The sequence below is a fragment of the Hippichthys cyanospilos genome, chromosome 8, assembly GCF_059441005.1.
Source record: "Hippichthys cyanospilos isolate Australia breed blue-spotted pipefish chromosome 8, RoL_Hcya_1.0, whole genome shotgun sequence".
NCBI lineage: Eukaryota > Metazoa > Chordata > Actinopteri > Syngnathiformes > Syngnathidae > Hippichthys > Hippichthys cyanospilos.
This window is the reverse complement of record NC_142376.1, coordinates 15,340,001-15,358,766: the sequence shown is the minus strand read 5'-3', so window position 1 is coordinate 15,358,766 and position 18,766 is coordinate 15,340,001. Positions and strand designations below refer to the sequence as shown.

The 18,766-nt window shown below is 38.3% G+C and overlaps 3 protein-coding genes across 6 annotated transcripts in view; 1 reads left to right on the top strand and 2 right to left on the bottom strand.

The window, feature by feature from the left end:
* Positions 1–71: 71 nt before the first annotated feature.
* On the bottom strand, positions 72–16,077 carry LOC148420294 (mechanosensitive cation channel TMEM63B-like). Of its 3 annotated transcripts, none has more exons than XM_088421511.1 (24): positions 15,789–16,077; positions 13,085–13,306; positions 12,896–12,975; positions 11,661–11,702; positions 9,730–9,820; positions 9,611–9,648; positions 9,387–9,529; positions 8,978–9,029; positions 8,781–8,889; positions 8,619–8,689; positions 8,185–8,265; positions 7,967–8,090; positions 6,545–6,678; positions 6,330–6,467; positions 6,072–6,225; positions 5,644–5,750; positions 5,451–5,537; positions 5,291–5,356; positions 4,422–4,584; positions 3,557–3,662; positions 3,246–3,413; positions 3,021–3,136; positions 2,847–2,918; positions 72–2,074 (listed from the first exon to the last, which is right to left on the bottom strand). In XM_088421511.1, the coding sequence occupies exons 2-24, from the start codon at positions 13,280–13,282 to the stop codon at positions 1,895–1,897; spliced, it is 2,520 nt and encodes an 839-aa protein (XP_088277637.1). In that variant the 5' UTR covers positions 13,283–13,306; positions 15,789–16,077; the 3' UTR covers positions 72–1,894. The 3 variants fall into 3 exon arrangements, with proteins under 3 accessions (XP_088277637.1, XP_088277638.1, XP_088277639.1); XM_088421512.1 differs by having other exon boundaries at positions 72–2,071; XM_088421513.1 differs by lacking the exon at positions 11,661–11,702.
* mrpl14 (mitochondrial ribosomal protein L14) lies at positions 15,106–17,621 on the top strand. 2 transcript variants are annotated; one of them, XM_088421520.1, is made up of 3 exons: positions 15,106–15,200; positions 16,668–16,749; positions 17,151–17,621. In XM_088421520.1, the coding sequence occupies exons 2-3, from the start codon at positions 16,670–16,672 to the stop codon at positions 17,518–17,520; spliced, it is 450 nt and encodes a 149-aa protein (XP_088277646.1). In that variant the 5' UTR covers positions 15,106–15,200; positions 16,668–16,669; the 3' UTR covers positions 17,521–17,621. The 2 variants fall into 2 exon arrangements, with proteins under 2 accessions (XP_088277646.1, XP_088277644.1); XM_088421518.1 differs by lacking the exon at positions 15,106–15,200 and adding an exon at positions 16,318–16,469.
* A 79-nt stretch (positions 17,622–17,700) lies between these two features.
* The window catches only part of LOC148420292 (calpain-1 catalytic subunit-like), a 16,508-nt gene continuing 15,442 nt past the window's right edge, over positions 17,701–18,766 (bottom strand). The window contains exons 21-23 of the mRNA XM_088421514.1: positions 18,724–18,766; positions 18,573–18,631; positions 17,701–18,495 (exon numbers count right to left, since the gene is read on the bottom strand). The exon at positions 18,724–18,766 is cut by the window's right edge and continues 71 nt beyond it. Of these exons, the coding sequence (XP_088277640.1) occupies positions 18,469–18,495; positions 18,573–18,631; positions 18,724–18,766 (129 nt within the window). The 3' untranslated portion in view covers positions 17,701–18,468. The remainder of the gene's footprint in view (positions 18,496–18,572; positions 18,632–18,723) is intronic.

Genomic DNA, 18,766 nt, shown 5'->3' with positions numbered 1-18,766 from the left:
CCCAACACACACACAGAAACTCCAAATCCAATTTGAAGATGATGCGTTTAACCAAACAATCCAAAACGGAAGAAGATGACAACATTTATTAAAAAGGGTTTGTTATTAACAAAACTACTGTTTTATTTCCAGTGAGTCCACAGATGTATAATTACGTAAAACAAACTGATTCACCATGTTGATAAGTTTATAAAGAAAAATTGCAAATAAAACATCACTAAAGCCAACGGACTGACACACACAGCTTTGCCGTGACACTACACCTGCTAGTTTAATCCAAAACAGTACGTGTTGTCCAGTGAATCAAAGCTAATAGCCTAGTAGCTAGCACTACCTCTGTCTTGTCAAAACATGTGGAGGTCAGCTACATTCAGTTAAATGAATAGTGTTGTCAATGTTTCCCTCCAGAACACGCTGAGAGATTTCAAGACATATTAGAGGTATACCCATGTAGAGCTATGGATCAGTCTCCTTACAATCATAAGAAAACGCCACCGCTTGAGCATGTCAGACACTTTTGTTAGTACCAAAATAGACACATTCTAACAAGCCAAGGTCACTGATGGTTTTGTGATCAAACTCTTTGGGGGTTTCTATTGATCATAGCAGCTGTTTTAATAGAGTTGTCATAGTGAATGCGATGGGTGGGCCTGAAACATTACCTTCATAAGCATTAGTGTTGGGGAACTTTTACTAATACCTGTGATGTGGGGGTTCCAACAATATACTAAACGGCAAACTTCAATTCTGAGCATGTGAATCACCCTTGCTCAATAGGATTCTAAAAACTAGAGGTTTTATATAGAGTAAGGCCACAATAGGGTGCGTGTGCTACGTTTCACTATAACAAATGGTACTTGGTTAAGCTATAAGTATTGACATGTGGAACGCGCCTTAGCCAAATTTGTGGCTACGGAGTTGTTTTGTGATTAGTTAAATGTGTCATCAGATGTTTTGAAACTTCATTAAAATAATTTACAAATGAGCTTCCCAAGGCTGTAACGTGGCAACTAACAACTTAATAGAACACCAAAGAGAATCTACATGTGCCCAAACAAAAGTCAACAAGGACATGACAAACTAGTACATATCCAGTTACTGCTGTAAAAAGAATGCAAATGTCTGTGTGCGTAAAAATGTAAACCTATAGGCAAAAGAGACCCAAATGAAGAAAACTAATGATAACTGAGTATCATATCAGACTGACCCAGCAAACCTGCTGTCCATCCGGTTCAACTCAAAGTTCTCCAGTGGCAGGGTCAGTCGAAGCAGTCCAGCAGCAAATCTCACTGAGCTGCATCGCTTCAATCAGTGTCGTGTATGAAGATACCGCTCATCTTCCACAGTGGAACTTGTGAAGTTCTAATCAATGCCCGAGAACGATATGTGTTAAAAAGAATATAGAGCGCTTTACCTCTAGGCTTCTACGTGATTGCATGAGCACTGTGGAAACATCTGCACCACATGGCGACACGCTACAGAGGATTATGGGGAAAATCTCCTCTTTTGGAAGACATGCTGTCAACTGTACCTTTGTGGAAAGTTGAGCATAATGGAGCTCCACGTTCTCTCGTTATAAGTGCAAAGATGCTGAGGACAAGGAGAGAACATTATTTTTTTGAAGTCACAGTCATAGTTGTCATATCCTCTTTGTGTCTTCACTGGGCCTCTGCATTTGAGGTGACCCTGTGGGGCTTTACTGCTCATGCTTTGCCTGTGCAAGTAGTCCGTCTGTGTTGAGTGTGTAAGAACCCTTGGAATCATTAGTAGACAACACGCGTCTATTAGTTTTAAATCCCTCCATCATGTTGAGATCTTTGGTGAACTTGTTGGTTCACTTCCTGTTGAGTTCATTTATTCAGTGCAGTCTTCTCAGTTCAAACCTTCTGTCTTCTCAATGTCGCACTTCGTTATCGATGAGGCTGTCTTCTCCAGACTGGAAGTCCTCGTTCAGGCCATTTTCTACATTAATTATTTCCTCATCCTGTGACGACCCCTGACCGTCGTCCTCGCCGCTTCCCGATCCAGCCTCCTCTAAATTTGGATCTTGCAGAACCTCTGCAATGTACATCTGCTGTTGAGAAGGAGAACATAAATTAAATACAAATTGTCTCTCAATGTGAGTTAAGAATTGCATTAAAACTGACATCCATTTCTACATGATTGTAAAATTACAAAGTCGGTCATTTGCTAATGACTCCACATTTATATGGGTCGATGGGCCCCCTGCTGTTATATTTGAGTAATGCATTAAGTGGAAGGAAGTTGTTCTTTTTGTCAATTTGAGCAAACACAACAAATCTTCAGTTTCTCTCAATTCCTCCTAAATTCCAGTTTAGAAAGCAAAAGGCATAATTTATGGTTTTGTCTTCCACGGATATGTTCTTTTTAAATATAAAATTAAACTTTCAATATCAGGAACAATTAGCAGGAATAATATTCATATTCAATTGTAATTTGAAGAGACTTTTTATCAGTCATCTTGAGTTTTATTGAGTTACACTCGGCTCTTTTTGGCAAGGATGTGCCACAGGTAATTGGTTCATGTACTCCCTAAAATAGTTTTGTTTTCTTTCATTTTGAAAGTGCAAATGAAAGAAATCAAATGAACTTTGACATATAAGAATGTCTTTTCTGTAGTTTGATGTCTTTTGGAGACTGCTCCATCTGTCCTCGGCTTCTCAATGCACATTAACACACATTTTTACTCGGGGTTCACAAACTTTTGTTCCCCACTGTATTTGGAGTGTGGGAGGAATTTAAGTCATCACATTTTATGAAAAGTCATCAAAACGACTACACACTGACAAGTAATAGACACTTACATAATGTGTGTGACTACTTACTGCAGCTTTGTTGGAGTCAGTCGTGCACTCTGCATGCCCATTCTCAGTCACATCTAATTCTGGGGTGTCAATCTGAGACATAAAAAAATAACTTTTAATTCAAGTGAAAAAAATACAAAAAACCATGAAGGTAATGTTGAAAAAAAAATAGTACATGTTGACAGGGTTCATTACCTTGTAGTTGTGCGCGCTCAAATATTTAAAATGTCCAAAGCAGACATGCAAGAGGCAGATAGTGATTGTGATGATCAAAACTGTGAACGTGAACATGGAGATAGCAGCTGAAAACCCTGGGGGAAAAACAGAGAAAAAACATCTGTTAACTAAATTGCTGTAGGGGAAACAATTGGCCATGTGTATCATAAACATTTGTGGTCTGTAAATGCAGTGCCTTCCTACCCGAGCGCATAGTGGAGAAGAAAAGAAGCCAAAATAGACACAGAATTGGCGCAGCGACTACTTGGTTGACGGCTCCAGAATGGATCTTCTTGTCCAGTTTGGAAGGCAGGTAAGCATAGTACATGTTGTACCTGTCTGCTAGGTGTTTGAGCAGCATGTACATCAGTCCTGAGCAGAGAAGCAGAGCCTGAATTACTAATAGCAAATGCTATTAGGCTGCTAATGACAGAGAATATGAAGAACAGAACAACATAATTGCATCAGATAGTACAAGCAGTAGCACACCAGGGCAAATGAAAAGCACAACTGACCAAAGGGAACAATGATTGGGCAGGTGATGCTGTAGGTCATAACCACCGTGAAGACACACATCATCCAGGCATAGGCTGCTCCAAACTGAAACTCGTAAGCTTGATGCTATAGAATTACAGGATAAATTATATCACATATTGAGCCGTACCAATCACGAAGGGCTCATTAAATTGATGACTTTGCTGACTGGAAAAAATTAGACATTATGAAAATTAAAATCGGATATTCGAGGTTTTGCACAGGCGGCAGAATCCTGCCTGGGTGTTTTACAAGAGTTTACAATAGTTACAAACTACTTCATTGTGACATTTCAAGCATATTATGCACTGGCAATTAAGCTTTTTTTGCACACATTTGAATGTTAAGTTTACTTTAAAAATAATTTAAAAACCAATAAAAGTATACCGCTTTCGGGCTCAAATTGTTTTTTTTTTTTCAGACTTCTAAGGGAAAAAAAAAAAAAAAAAAGACCTCAATCAATATTTGCAAATCGTTACAAATCGTTGCAAATTTGCAACGCTTGCCTGGAGAGGGATACATTATTATTGTCTGAACATTCTGCACAAGCACAGTTTTTTTTTTCCCAATAAATAAAACGTTTAAATAAATGTTGGGATTATTGATTTGATTAAAATTGGTTAAAATCCTTGGCCAATAATTACTGAAAAAAAAGAGAAAACAAACATAACCTTGCTATATGTAAACACCAGTAAAAATGTTTTTCGACTATTTACTCACTCTGATGGATTTATCATCTAATTTAGTATATTTAATGTAGATACAGACACTATACAGTGCCAGTATACACACAGTCAATAATGGAATGGAAAATGGAATAGAAAATTCACTATTGGCAATACTAACCCTCTTGACGTTCCTGCGCTCAGCTGCAGATCGAGCGAGGCAAAGGCGGATCATGTACATAAGCAGACCAGGAATCCTGAGCAGGTCCATGGCATTTCCAATGAATGCAGATGCGATGACATAGTTCACAAAGAAGGCTCCATTGTCAGGAAGGAAAACGCATCTGATGTGGATGCCACAAACAGGTCATTAACTTTATAGTTAGGCTAGAGCAGTCCTTCTCAAAATGTAGGATGCTTGGCACGGTGAGCGTCGGGAAACGGGCTTTGCTTTTGGGCTGTCCAGTGTAATTGCAAATCTGCGGCACCGAGTAGTGCAGTGGCGCTTTCATTGCAGGCGTTCTAAACTTTTTCCAATCGCTGTCAACAATTTTTTTCTAAATAAAATAAATGATTGTGATTTAGATAAATGTTTTACTCTGTTTTCTTAAGGTTAAAATATTTAAGATATTGGTGGACAATTTTCATGAATAGTGGGGAGGGTGCAAAATGTTTTCTTTGAATTTGAGGTTACTTTGCAAAGAATATTGAGAAGCACTGGGCTAGAGAAAGGAAGTACACCTCGGAGTGTTTACTAGCAAGCCGCAGAACACGTAGACTACTATTCACACCCAAATTCACACCTATGGGTAATTTTGAGTCTTCAATTAACCTTACAGTATGTATTATGTTCAATGTAGGAAGAAGTCTGAATACGTTAAGAAAAGGAATTGAGAAGAAATTGTTACGGCATATAGACAATAAAATAATATTATATTATAGTACTTGAAATACATCCCAAACAATAATAAATATGTCTCGGTGCAAAATTACTCTTTGAAATAATAAATTGGTTAAAAACAAAATGTATGCATTATGAATGCAACTTACTCAAATCTCACTTTAGCATCTGCCAAGAATCTTTTGTCAAAAAGCCACCGGAAGAAAACATCCAAACTACAAACAAAACAAAAACCAAAAAAAAGACAATTTAAATACAGTACTGTACTTGAGTACGCATATTTTCTTTGACAACAAAAATAAAAAGTACCTGCTTAGACCAAGGGAGGGCAGTAGAAGCACCATGAATATTAGAAAAGTGTAGCATTTATGCATTGTAGTTCTGTTCTCACCAGACCTGAAGGAACAAAAGCAAACATTATCAGATTGGGAAAACAAAACAAACAGGACACACAAACAACATCAGTACCTCCTGAAAAAAGTACCTAAAACAAAAACCTTACCGAGTCCAATGGGCTTCAAAGAATGCAGAATAGTAGACAATGGTAGGAAGTAAGGCTGAGAAGGACCACAGAAGGAGTGTGGGGAAAAACTGAGTGATGATTGGATTCTGTTGACAGAAAAACAAACATACCTTGAGATGTTGAGAAAAGGACTCAATGACTAAATTGAGCAACTGAAGTAAAAAAGGTGAAATATGTAGGTTTATTACTGAGCTCATTTTTCTTCAGACACCTATGGATTACTGTTAAAGGCCATATTTACATAAAACTAATCTGTTGTCAAGTCTCACGAGTCTATATTTATAGTTTTCACATGGCACAGCTGCACTTGAGCAAAAAAAAAATGTTACATCAAAATAGCTGAACATGAATGATTTTAAATGATACAAAAATGAAAACACATATTTCATTAAAACAAATTGCCTCACGTTTAGATACTCCACTGGCTTGGTAACATTGAACTTGTCCATCGTTGAGATAATGATGGCTGGCGTGGTGAGGAAGAAGAGGAGGAGGAAGAGGACACAGTTTATGATCAGGCAGCGGATCCACCACGAGAAGCCTCCCAATGACAAATGCTCCCTTGGGGGTAAAAGGTTATCTAGTGGTTAGATTAAAATCCAGAATGGCCAACACAGCTGGTCACTGAGCTGATATTGCTGATAGGGACTTTAATCGACACTCACCAGTAGACGTTGTGTGGATCGGGAGCATAGCTAACAGTCCAATTATGTGTCTGGAGTTTTTCGCTGAATGCAGAGCTCCGAGGCTCTCTGCGACAGTGGCAGCCCTGACATTTGCAAGCGTTGAAGTCCTTCAAGATTCTGAGATGAACCAAGAGCATTTGTTAAAGAGCAATTACATGCTCTTTTGTATACGCTAATAATATCGGACTTCTTACATAGCTGTTATGGATTCGTTTTGAAAGGTGACAAATGCCATTCCCAAAGCTTTCTTGTTGACCTTCTCACGCTCCTTCCTGTAGCCGTCTTTTAATTCAGCCTCCAGTTTGGTATAATAACTCACAGCTTCTTCCTGTGAGGAAAATACACATCCAAAGATGGATGAAAGTTGTTGCAAGGTTGGAACATGAACATACAGTGTGGAGAGATCCACTAAATCCTAGATTCCACATAATGCATCTGTGCCACGCAGTGCACAGCCATGTTACTGAATGAGAGCGGTCCCATATCCTGCATATGCGCCACTGCATCATGGTCCGCCAACTTTAACTTGAAAAATCTGCTCTGCCACCAGCGCCCTTGGTCATCTTCCACAGTCCAGAAAGCGCCAAACAGGAAAAAAACACATGATCTACATCCGGATTTACAAAAAGCACTACACACAGACAAGCTTTCTGTGCAAGTAGTGGTGAGATATAACAAAGTTTTCTAAAAGGCTTTTCTACATGTCAATCATAAATGTACACCAACAAACAAGTGAAAAATTTGTGTCTCCCACTACCAAATGCTTTAAGGTGAATAATGGCATAAATAAACATGTATCATTTGCTACATTCTGTCGCGAAAGCATCAAGTTGAAGATACACAGACGCCATGGAAGAGGAACAGTTAATTACTGAAGTCGAGTCCCACAGATTTATCTATGACCGTAGTCATGCATTTTATAAAGATCTCCAAAGGAACGAAAGGACTTGGAAGGAGATTGTTTTCTCCACCATTAACTCGTTTACTGACATCCAGGTTAAACTGGATCTGTAATTTAGATCAGTGGTCCCCAACCTTTTGATCACTACGGACCCGTCAACTGGGGGGTTGGGTGGGGGGTGGGGCGTGCTGGCTGCTCTAAAAACCACATCATCCTTCTCACCATGCATGTAATATCAACAGAGGCCAGAGGTGGCGCCAAAGAAAAAAAAAGATTAAGCACAAACATATGAACTATTAAACAGAATCATCTCCAAAACATTATTTCTCAGCCCACGCGGCCCGGTACCAGTTGATCGGTACCGGTCCGTGGACCAGGGGTTGGGGACCACTGATTTAGATGACTGTCTGTGACAGTGAATGAGTAAAACTTATAAGATGGTCTGCTGACTGTTACAAACATATTTTTTTAACAGGTTGTAGGCCACTGCAATTTTGGAACAAGCTTTGAAAATGTTTGTAATCTCATGTTCTTGTATCATAAACTTGGTATTTGAACTGGTTTAGGTAGACTTAATACCCATTGTAGGTTATCAGAAAAACATTAAGTAGCAAAAAGCTATCAAAATCTAGTAAGTATGAAAAAAAAAGATTGGCAGATAGTTTAAAGCAATATGTTGTTTTGCGATTATAAAGGAAGAAAATGCTCTTCTGACCTGCTCGCAACCTTTGATGATGCAACAACAAAGATGTCCACATGGCTTTGGGTTTATCATGGTGGTTAGGTGCTCTTTGGCCTGTAGATCGAGGAAGAATTTCTTGCTGCGCTCTGCCTTCTTCCTTCATGAAAAACAGTAATATGTCACGCTGATGACATCACTGATTATTATCTGATCAAACTTCTTATCCTCATTCCTGTGTGAGAAACAGATACCTCTCCGAGTTAAGATACATCAGCCTGGCCACATTGTAACAGATTCGGGCTTCCAGTACTGTGCAGTTTTCATACGCTTGCCTATTAAACAGAGGGGAGAGAGGGAATTGTATTACGAACAAAAGTGAAGACAACATACTGCTTAATAAATGTTAGTTAAGTGGGATAAGGGCCAAGCAACTCTTCTCACTAGTAAGAAATCACACATGACTTGCATAATTCTGCTCATCTGGCTTCCATTACAGACATCTAAACTTATAGGCCAACCATTGTCTCATTTTGGTTACATAGTTGACGAGACCAGCTTTAAGGGGAAAAGGCATGGCTCTCATATACACTAATACAGTTACAAAGTACAGCAGCTGACAGCAAATGAGGAAACTAAGAGATGTTCTGACATATTTCATATGAATACAAGTATCTAAGGCACTTACTCAAAATGCTGCTTTATTTCTGTTTCATCTGCATATTTGGAGAGGCCATTGACAAATAATGTTCGTTTGACCTACAGTGAATTAAAGTGGAAAAAAGAATATTGTAAATTTTCTGGAAGGAAAAGGGGGGTATGCTTGTCAGGGGGATTTTGTGAAACCAACCAGGTCATCCTCTGCATAGTGCATCTTGGAGGTGTGTCTTCTCATACTGCATACTGTCAGTAACAGGTAAAGGAATGCAAATATGGTGTGCAGCCACAAAAGCGCATTACTGGATAAGATAAACAGTTGATATGAGTGTTAAGCAACATAGACTCTAGATCACAATTGTGTAAAAATATTGCTCAACAATCACTCACTCTGCATCGAGATTTGCTATTGTAGTTCTTCCAAAATTATAAGCATTATTTTCTGTAAGGGGGGAAAAAAAAGAAAGATGACAATCATTTCCTTGCAACACTCCTTTTCAAATGTGTTGTGCAGAGTACAGAAGATGGAAATTCTAGATGCTAACAAAAAAATATTTTTTAGTACATTTGGAGGAAGATGACCAATGACACAAGTTGACTTAGACATGAGTGAATGTAATTTAAAAGACAGACTTGTGAAGCAAGACATTTATTTACGTTGCTCAAACCCTCTTTACTAGATGTTTTTCAAGACTGCATAAACAACTGGCACAGCCAAACCAGTTCATCAGCTTTACGCGATAACTGTGTGTGACTCAAAGTGGTCTTATCCTTTAGTTGGGAAAAAAAGTCAACTCACCAAGTAGGTTTCCTGAGAAGTTTACAGGCAGAATGATGCCAACAGAGAGCACGCCCACCACTACCAATAAACCAATGATATGGCGCTGGAAGGACAAATAATGTACTGCGTCCTCGCCACACTTCTCCCTAATCTCATCATCCCTACAGGTAAAATTTATAAAGAAAGTTAGCTAGCTGGGAATATTTTTCTTTTTTTTCCTAATGAAGAGCATGCTGCCTTACTTGATTCGAAAGATGGCAGTGAGCCAGGAGCAGAAGCCCTATAAGAGAGGGGCGCAATAGAGTAAAGCAAACGAAACATGGTCAAACATGATTACCTATACTGACAATGACATTCTTACTGTGTCTCGCTGATCAATGTCTACGGAGCTGGAAACTGAAGTGAGGCGCTCGTAGCGTTCAGGTATCTCTGTAGTCAAGGCAGCAGCCGCGCTGTGGAAATAAAACATCTCAGAGCATTAGTGTAACAACAAAGAATTTGTGTCTCAAAATACTGGGACTGCCATTAGTAGTACGGAAAAGCTTCCCGTATAAACATACAAAAACAAGCTTCTTTGACACTGCATTTCTCGGAAATTAGTGCAAACTGCATTTCTCGAAAATTAGTGCAATGGGGGTGTAACATCAAACCCTGGTTTATTCACCTGTCCCTTCAAATGAATGTATTTGTACAGACTAAAGACCAAATCCCATTTTGAGATCATTTACTACAGTCAGCGCAACGGCAAAAATGGTACTCTCAAAACTAGATGACATGCCAAGTGGTCTCGAATGTTTGACGTCTTAACTTCTGTTATGCCTTAAAGGAACCAGATCATCAAGAACCAGAGATGAATAAGAAGCAGATCATTTTGATTTGAGCAGAGTCAATAAGCAGACTGTCCCTTTAAATCCTCTATTCAGGAATCACCAACATGCTCGCACCTCCTCGGGACCATATGAGCAGTCTGTATGCCTGGATTCAAGTCAGCTCACCAGTGACGGTTCATTGTGATTTTCTAGGGTGTTTTATACAATTGAAAATGAAAATATAAAAAAGTGTTCAGCTATTCATCGAAATGAAAAGTTAAATGTGGATTTGTATGCATTTCCTACCTTGTGATATTGTTGAAAATTATTGGGAGAAGATCACAGATTGATATCTTTATTAAAGGAGATTTAAAATTATTTTTCTAATGTGCGTAAAACCAGACAGCCTTATTATTAGTGAGTATCCAAGAGGTAGCTTTCACTTTTAAAAATGTAGGTGACACCATGATCAATGTACAAATGCTGGAAGAAGGCGGGCACTTTTTTTTTTTTTTTTTAATCAACATGTAGAGGAAATGGGCTCTGCTGGAGCTCAAAATAGTTTTTTTTTTCTTAGAATGATGCTATAGCAAGAAAGTCTTCCTCATTCCAATGAGAAGTATGAAAGGACTATATGAGCAGCCTGTAGGCCTAATTTCAAAACAGCTCATCAGTGATGAACATTGTAATTTCCTAGGGAGTTTTGTAGGAGTGAACATTGAAAATATTGGATATTTGCAAATGTTCATAAACAAAATTTTACATTTGTATATTTGTTTCCTACCATGTGATATTGTGTAAAATTGTCGTAGGTGATGACAAATTCTTATCATTAATCAATAACTAAGTTAAAGACAAATAAAGTTGTTGGGTTTTTTCCCCCCGAAATGCGCATAAAAACAAAGGCCCTCATCATTAGTGAGTATCCAAGAAGTAGCTTTCACTTTTAAAATATAGGTGACTCCATAGCTATGTTCCATTTACAAATGTTGGAGGAAGATGAACACTTTTTTTCCTCATATGTACAGCAAATGGGCTCAGTCGGAGGTCAAAATATTTTTTTCTTCGAGGTATGATGTCATAGCAAAAAAAGTCTCAATCAAATAAGAAGTACGAGACGATTGTCTCAAGTGTAATAATCAATATGAAGAGGAGCTAAAGTACCATTACTACAGCACTTTGACTAAGAGTGTTTTATCTGTGTGCATCATGCAGTGCAGCCACACAGGAGGAGGCCATGCTTCAGAAAGAGGTTAATACAGAGATTAGTACGCACAGATCTAATTAAAGACAAGGACATCCATCAGCACAAGATGATATTGAAAAGGAGAGGAGGGAGAATCATTTAAAACGCTGGCACTGGGAAACACCTGCAGGAGAAACACTACATCACCAAGAATGGGGAAACCTAAAAGTGCTAGCTAGGTTAACAACATAAAGAGGGTGCAAAAGAAGAAAAGGGCAATATACAAACATAACATACTATTCCCGATCATCCAGACGACTGTAACGCTGATCCATTCTCCTAATGAAGAGACAGGCAAAACATGTAGTTGTGCTGATACAGTATGAAGTAACTCTACCTGCTAGTAGGAACAGGTTCAGAGCTACATTGGAGAAAATCTCACACCACAAGCATTTTTAAATTAGCTTTTCAGCACACAACAAATCCACACTCGCACTGAGTGTGATTAGTTGCTTGTGACATTGAGCTTTATCATTGAAATACAGTCTGAGTTTAATAGATAAGATTTGACACATAACTTAAGACAGCTGCCACCAGCTCCCCCCATCCTGCTATGCAACAACCTGATTATCAGTTTACACGCAGCTGCAAAAATAATGGAAGAGTAAATTCCAAATGTCCACAGCTGGAAAATGTGGGCTATAAAACAGTGTGTCATGGGGTAAACCTTTCCAAGAGTCAAGAATGTTTGGAGCCTTTTCTCCCCAAAACTGTCTTTTTTGTTTTTCTTTTTAATCTCACCATACATGTAAGTGGTATTATTATTTAGAACACCACTTTATTTGAAGCGTGTATCTGACGGTGAATTGATGGCGTTTATTTTATATATATATATATATATATATATATATATATATATATATATATATTTATATATATATATATATATATATATTATATATATCTTACATTTCTGCTTGAAATGTTTGTTGACCTAAGCAATACATTTAATGTATGAATGCATGGCTTTAAAGTGTTTTAGGGAATAATAAATGTTTTGTATTCCAATTCATAAAACTGCAGCTAACCCAAAATGCCTTATAAACTTCCATTCGAATTATACCTACAGAGCTAAAACACAACTAGGACTAGACACACCATGTGCTGACACCACTTCCTGTCTGGGTCAAATCCTCAAGAGGTTTGCTTTATTGAACCTATGATTGCATAATTTTGCTGTGTCAAATGTGGATTCAATTGACTTTTTTTTTTAGACAAAACCTGACAAGGCGTACTGTATTTTCCCCTTCAGTGCAAAGACCATCACTGTTGATAAACACACAATTTCTGTCTACAGTATAGGCTGATACATTACAATGAATCTGCTTTTAATATAAAGTGTTGGAAAAGTCACCAAATGAAGAAGGAGATCAGTTAAACTGACATTTATTTGGTGTAATCTCATCAAATACTTTTGATGTGCATTCTGAAGTAACAGTTGATACTTCAAAAGTATCAGGTAGTGTATGTACCTGTCAGCATCGGTGACCAGAGCGAGGCGTCCATAGTCCCACGCTACTTTTCGTAGAAAGGAGAACACAAACAGCAAGGCCTGTAAGTAAATAATTATTTTCCAGAAATATTAGAATAATAATTAATAAAAAAAATTGTGTTATTCTTTGAAAAAAATACAAGTTAATGTAAATGTCATAACAACTCACCAAAAAACACATGAAATCAAGGGCGAGAACAGTTGGTACGCCACCAAAGGGCAAACCCTGAAGCACTGTGCTGCGAATTCGGGCCGAGTAGCAGTACTCTTTGGAGGTGGCATTGGGTGGCAGTGATGTCGTACAGCTCTGGGAGTCAGGACAAGCTTGTGCCCCCCAGATAGCCATTCCTAACAGCAGCACTCGCATTGCTCACTGCAACATGCTGAGAATCTGTATTAAAAAAAAAATAAATAAATAAACATTTAAAACAAAAAAAAATAATTAAAACAAAAAAAAAGGTGGGAAGGCTACTTCAAACTGAGAACAAGGCAGAAAGAAATCTGAAAATCGGACTAAACATTCCGGATAAATTGAGCCTTTGTGCTGGAGAAATATTGTGTTTTGGGGGAGCACTTTTGGATCATATTGCCTTTTGGAAATCTAGTTAAAAAAAAAAGAACTTAATTAGTGGCGATTGAAGACTATTGGTGAGAAAAGTGTAGGTGAACAGAATATATAATGTACAAGATCAATCAGATGTTAATGGTGGATATGTTTGTTTTGGGGTGTTATAGAAGCATATGAAGTGCTCATTACATTTTTAAAGAAAATTCCACAAAGACAGCAGCCACTTGTCACACCGTTACTTACTACAATAAGTAAATAAAAGAAAGTAAGTAAAGAAGAGCAGGATTTAAAAAAAAAAAAAATCCTATAGGAGGTAACAAATCTACAGTATTCACACTGGACCTGAGATAAGGAAGGATACTTGAGTAAAAAAAAAAGACGTCAGTCAGTTACTCCCAATTCCATGTTTTTCACAACAATCATATGCTTTCCCCCAATTCCCTTGAACTTGCATATTCATAGTGAGGGGGGAAAAAAATCCATCAAATCAATTTATCAATGAAAAACAAAGATAATTGATGTTTTTGACGTAGGGCTGCACGATTATGTCCAAAATAATAATCACGATTATTTTGGTCAATATTGACATCACGAAAATCTGGCATACAGAGCAACACAGCTAACTTACTTGCTGAGGGCAAACCAATGAAAACAAATGAAGGCAATAAAAACCCAATCACATACTACAACATCAGGCTTGTAACAACACTTACAACAGCCTTAAAGTTTTTCTGCAAGAAAATAACAGTACAAAGGTAGCAGAATCACTTGAAGTAAGTATGGTCTCAACAGTCAAGGGACCATATGAGCAGTCTGTGTGCCTGGATTCAAGTCAGCTCACCAGTGACGGTTCATTGTGATTTCCTAGGGTGTTTTATACAATTGAAAATGAAAATATAAAAAAAGTGTTCAGCTATTCATCGAAATGAAAAGTTAAATGTGGATTTGTATGCATTTCCTACCTTGTGATATTGTTGAAAATTATTGGGAGAAAATTTGACAGCATAACCTTGTGGTTTGTAGTTTGCCATGAAATTACATATTTGCATTCAATTACTCTAGGAGATAACAACACCAACTGATTCACTTAAAAATAGGCCTCCACTCCATCCCAAGCTCTCAAGCAATCACTATCTGTCACGCAATTGACTGTACTTTTTTCTCTACACTTTTGTGAAGTCTCATCCGAGGAGGCTGAAAAGAAGCAACAAGCTTGTTTTGAAATACTAAGGAGTACAAATAACAATCTGTATTCATATTTAGGCAGGGAGAGTCCATACCTATCAGAAGAATAAATAATCAGTTCAGACACCTGCAAAATTTACTTGAACAGCAACAGCGTACTCCCTGTATTGCGTACAGGCAGCCGCAGTTTGAGGCTCACATACTGTATTTTGCATGTTTTGATAAGGGTAAAAAAAAAACATGGTCTCCCGGAGTGTGCTGGTACACGTGTTTTTACAGTTGCACTCTTTTATATTTTCACTTCGGCCCACTCACTATTTGCAGCATTTGCGATGCTGAGCGCTCATCTGCCCTAACACTAAGTCGTTTATCTGCTCCATGGAATGCTGTGACATCACTGCAGCAAGATGCAGCCAGAGCCTAACAATAAACCAATAGAGGACGCAGGGTTCAAATGGGCCGAAGTAAGCCCAGGGAGGACATAGCACACTCTACTGTGCCTTCATCTTACAAGGCTGTACATCCTGAACGGGTCAGCACACTTGCTTACCATCCTTGTCACTACCTTTAAATCTACTTGACGCAGCTTACAATGCACTCGTGGTTTGTGACAGGAAAGAAAAATGTCAGCAATTTGTCTCAATTTTGTATTGCTCAACCGCTATGTAACTTGCTGATGTGGTATGGGTCAAATTCCTGCTGGGGGTTAAAAACGCTCAGAAAGTATTGCCGATATTAGCTGCATTACCTAATAGACAGTTCAGTATCTTTACAGTGTCCCCTAAGTTCATGTAATCATCAGCTGACAGACCACAGATAATCACTAGCATTCCGACGCAATTCACCATTGTGACTTAACTGACTTGACTCGCTAAAATCGTTATTAAATGTTATTGTTACATGTGATAGTAAAGATAACCACGTTTGTTTAATGAAAGAACATTCTAATGTGTTGCGTTAGTTAGCCTGCTACCGCTAATAGTATCGCTTTACTCGGTTTACTTATTCTGCTGTCAAGCACAACTTCAATCGGAAGTTCCAGACCGACACTTTAACCTCATCGGAGTTTAAAGTTGGACGAATTGTATGAATGAGCTCATCTGCTGACCGATAGTCTTACCTTGAAGTCGGCATTAAATGTTCGACGCAGTCAGTGGTCTTGTCACTTCGTCAATTAGGACTAGCAGTTGACTGCTAGCTATTTGCTGTTCGGTGTAGCATAAGAAAGTTGGAGTCTATTAAGCCACATGGATTTCTTTTTTTTTTTTTTTTAAGTTTAACGTCCCTCGTCAAAACGAAAAGTTACGAGATAAAGGGTAGCCGGGCAAATTCTATAACATTAACCTGTTTTACGATAACGCGCTCACCAACTCAGTGTCTATTATTGCGCATATCACTACAGCCGGTTGGACAACTCATGAACAACTAGTTAAGCGGGCGGAGACGCCAATCAGGCTTCGAGTAAGACAGCCATAGACGTACGAATTTTAGAAATCTAGAGCGGCGTTGCAACACATCACATGAACTAAGCTTTCGCTGTTGGCAGGAGTCTATTGTGTATATTTCTCTTAGCAGAAGCGCATGTGTATTGCGTCTTTTTTAAACAAGCCAAAAAGCAATAATATTTATCCACCAAATTGTGTTTTAATGGGTTGATTTACTGACAATCAGATTTTTTTATATAAACTAAACTCAAATGTAAAGCATTTTAACATTTACCATGTTTTAGACTAGATGGCTTTGCCTCGTCGCTGATTGATGACGTCAAATGTGTGACATTGGCATGGACAAGGGAAAAGCGGTAATGTAATTCAGATTTTTAACGAAATCGTTGGATTGGTTTAACATAAACTGCTCGTTTATTTGTGTGCAAAATTATACCGATTAATTTACGTTTGTAATGGGGTCTCTTTTTTTCTGTCTGCTATGCGACTATTGAGTAGCGATAGCATTAGCCACATACTTTATTGCACAAATACAAAAATCCTTTTCCTTCTAGGCATGGCGATGCACCCGTTTTCAAGGACTGTCAACAGGCTCTTCGCTGATTCATTGCGCCCAATTCCTCAAAGAACCTTTGGGTACGTTTCGTTTTCGGGCAATACACGGTCCATCAAATCATCAGTCTTTACAATGAGGTTTGACGGTCACGATGAAAAGTTGCTAAACCAGCAACTACATTTGTGCACAGCACTCTGACTTTATTCAGCTGTGTTGATGTAGATTGATGTAGATGTAATTGAAGTTAAACCATTTGTTAGATACATTTTGACCAGGTCTGTCAATCATTTTATGAAATAACATAATTTCTGCATCCAAAATTAAACCACATTTTATAACTCGCTGTTTGTGTATCCCCTAACTACATATTTTGTACGCAGATTACATAATTGTTCTCTTTGATAAAGTATTATACATACGTGATTATGAGTCTTGGCTGAGCTTCTTGTAAAAAAAAAAAACAAAAAACACCTCTCTCCAGTTTGTCCGTTGCTGTAGCTGCCATTCAGAAAATGACCAGAGTACGAGTGGTGGATAACAGCTCTCTCGGAAATACACCTTACCACCGGCCTCCAAGGGTGATCCACGTGTACACCAAGAACGGCGTTGGAAAAGTCGGTGACAAAGTGTTATTGGCCATTAAAGGACAGAAGAAGGCAGCACTAATTGTTGGTCACAAAATGCCCGGACAACCTATGAATCCACGCTTTGATTCAAATAATGTAGTTCTGATTGAGGAGAATGGGAACCCGACAGGAACAAGGATTAAGGTTCCCATACCCACTCATTTACGTAAACGAATGGAGGGTGACTACTCAAAGGTGCTGGCAATAGCTAGTTCTTTTGTTTGATTGGACTGTTCTCCACTGTGAATTACATTATTGTTTGTAATAAGCCTGAGTTTCTGTTGACAGTCATCTTTGCTTACAATAAATACAACCTTTACCTTAAATCCATGGTACGGTCTGTTTGAACTAGAAAATGTGGGTCACCTCAATGTTATGAACACAATGAACAAGCGCTGAAACAAATGATGTTAATGGCGTTATTTATTGAAGGCACAACACACATTCTGAACACAAAACACAACTGGCACAATTTAATTCAGTTGTTGAAAGCCTAGGACATCTACAGTATAAGGCATTCCAATTTTGTGATCCCTGTAAATGTTAGCGACAGTGTTTCTCAATGTGAGGCATTTTTGCTAGCAGCTTCCTTGAACTAAAAATTCAGTGCAAAGTAAAACCTTGGGATGAAACCCCATATAGTTCTGCTGCTCATTTGTAACAGCACAAACTAAATGTAAAAAAAAAAAAAGTTATGCTCAAGTCTGCATTGCTACCTATAGGTGCAAAATTTAACACTATCCTAGTAAAAATGTCAACAAAAGTCGTACAAAGTAGGAAAAACTTGAAGTATATGTAATTGATTAGTAAAAACCTAATTACATTTTAAAGCACTACCTTATCGAATGTGTTTACGCTGCAAAATACTGGAGTAGGACCTTTAGAGACATCCAACCTAAAATATAGAAATATCCCCATGCAAATAACTTGCCATTCTGTGGTTATGCATATTTTCATGCAGGAGTGATAACTGCATACTTAAGGTTTGCATAGTTGTACACCTTTTTAGTGGGAGACACTTGGCCTGGATGGACTTTTCAATGCGTGAGTAGACAGCTTCTTTGCTTCTTTCATTTGAGTTTGCTACAGTAGGAAATGTTACATGTATCAAGGCTGAGCAATAAAACAATCATGACAGTTTGCTGCCGTCCCACACTCAGAATGGAGTCCTCTTCAACCACACATGGTCAGGTAAAGCCACTAGTAAAGAGAGGAGAAATGTTACGGAGTAAGCGCATAGGCTGGAAAGGTTAAGACATGTAAGAAGCAAAACTCACTTCTATAAGAGTCAATTCAGCCACTCCTGATGACTCTTTGTCAAATTGCATGAAAGACCCTGCGGAAAATCATGCAATTTCCACATTATTGACCGCAAACAACTCATGGGCAAAGTTCAAACAAAATGACAGCTTTGGGAAGAGTACTCACTGAACATCGCCTCAAGCTTGACCAAGCAGCAGATAAAATTATC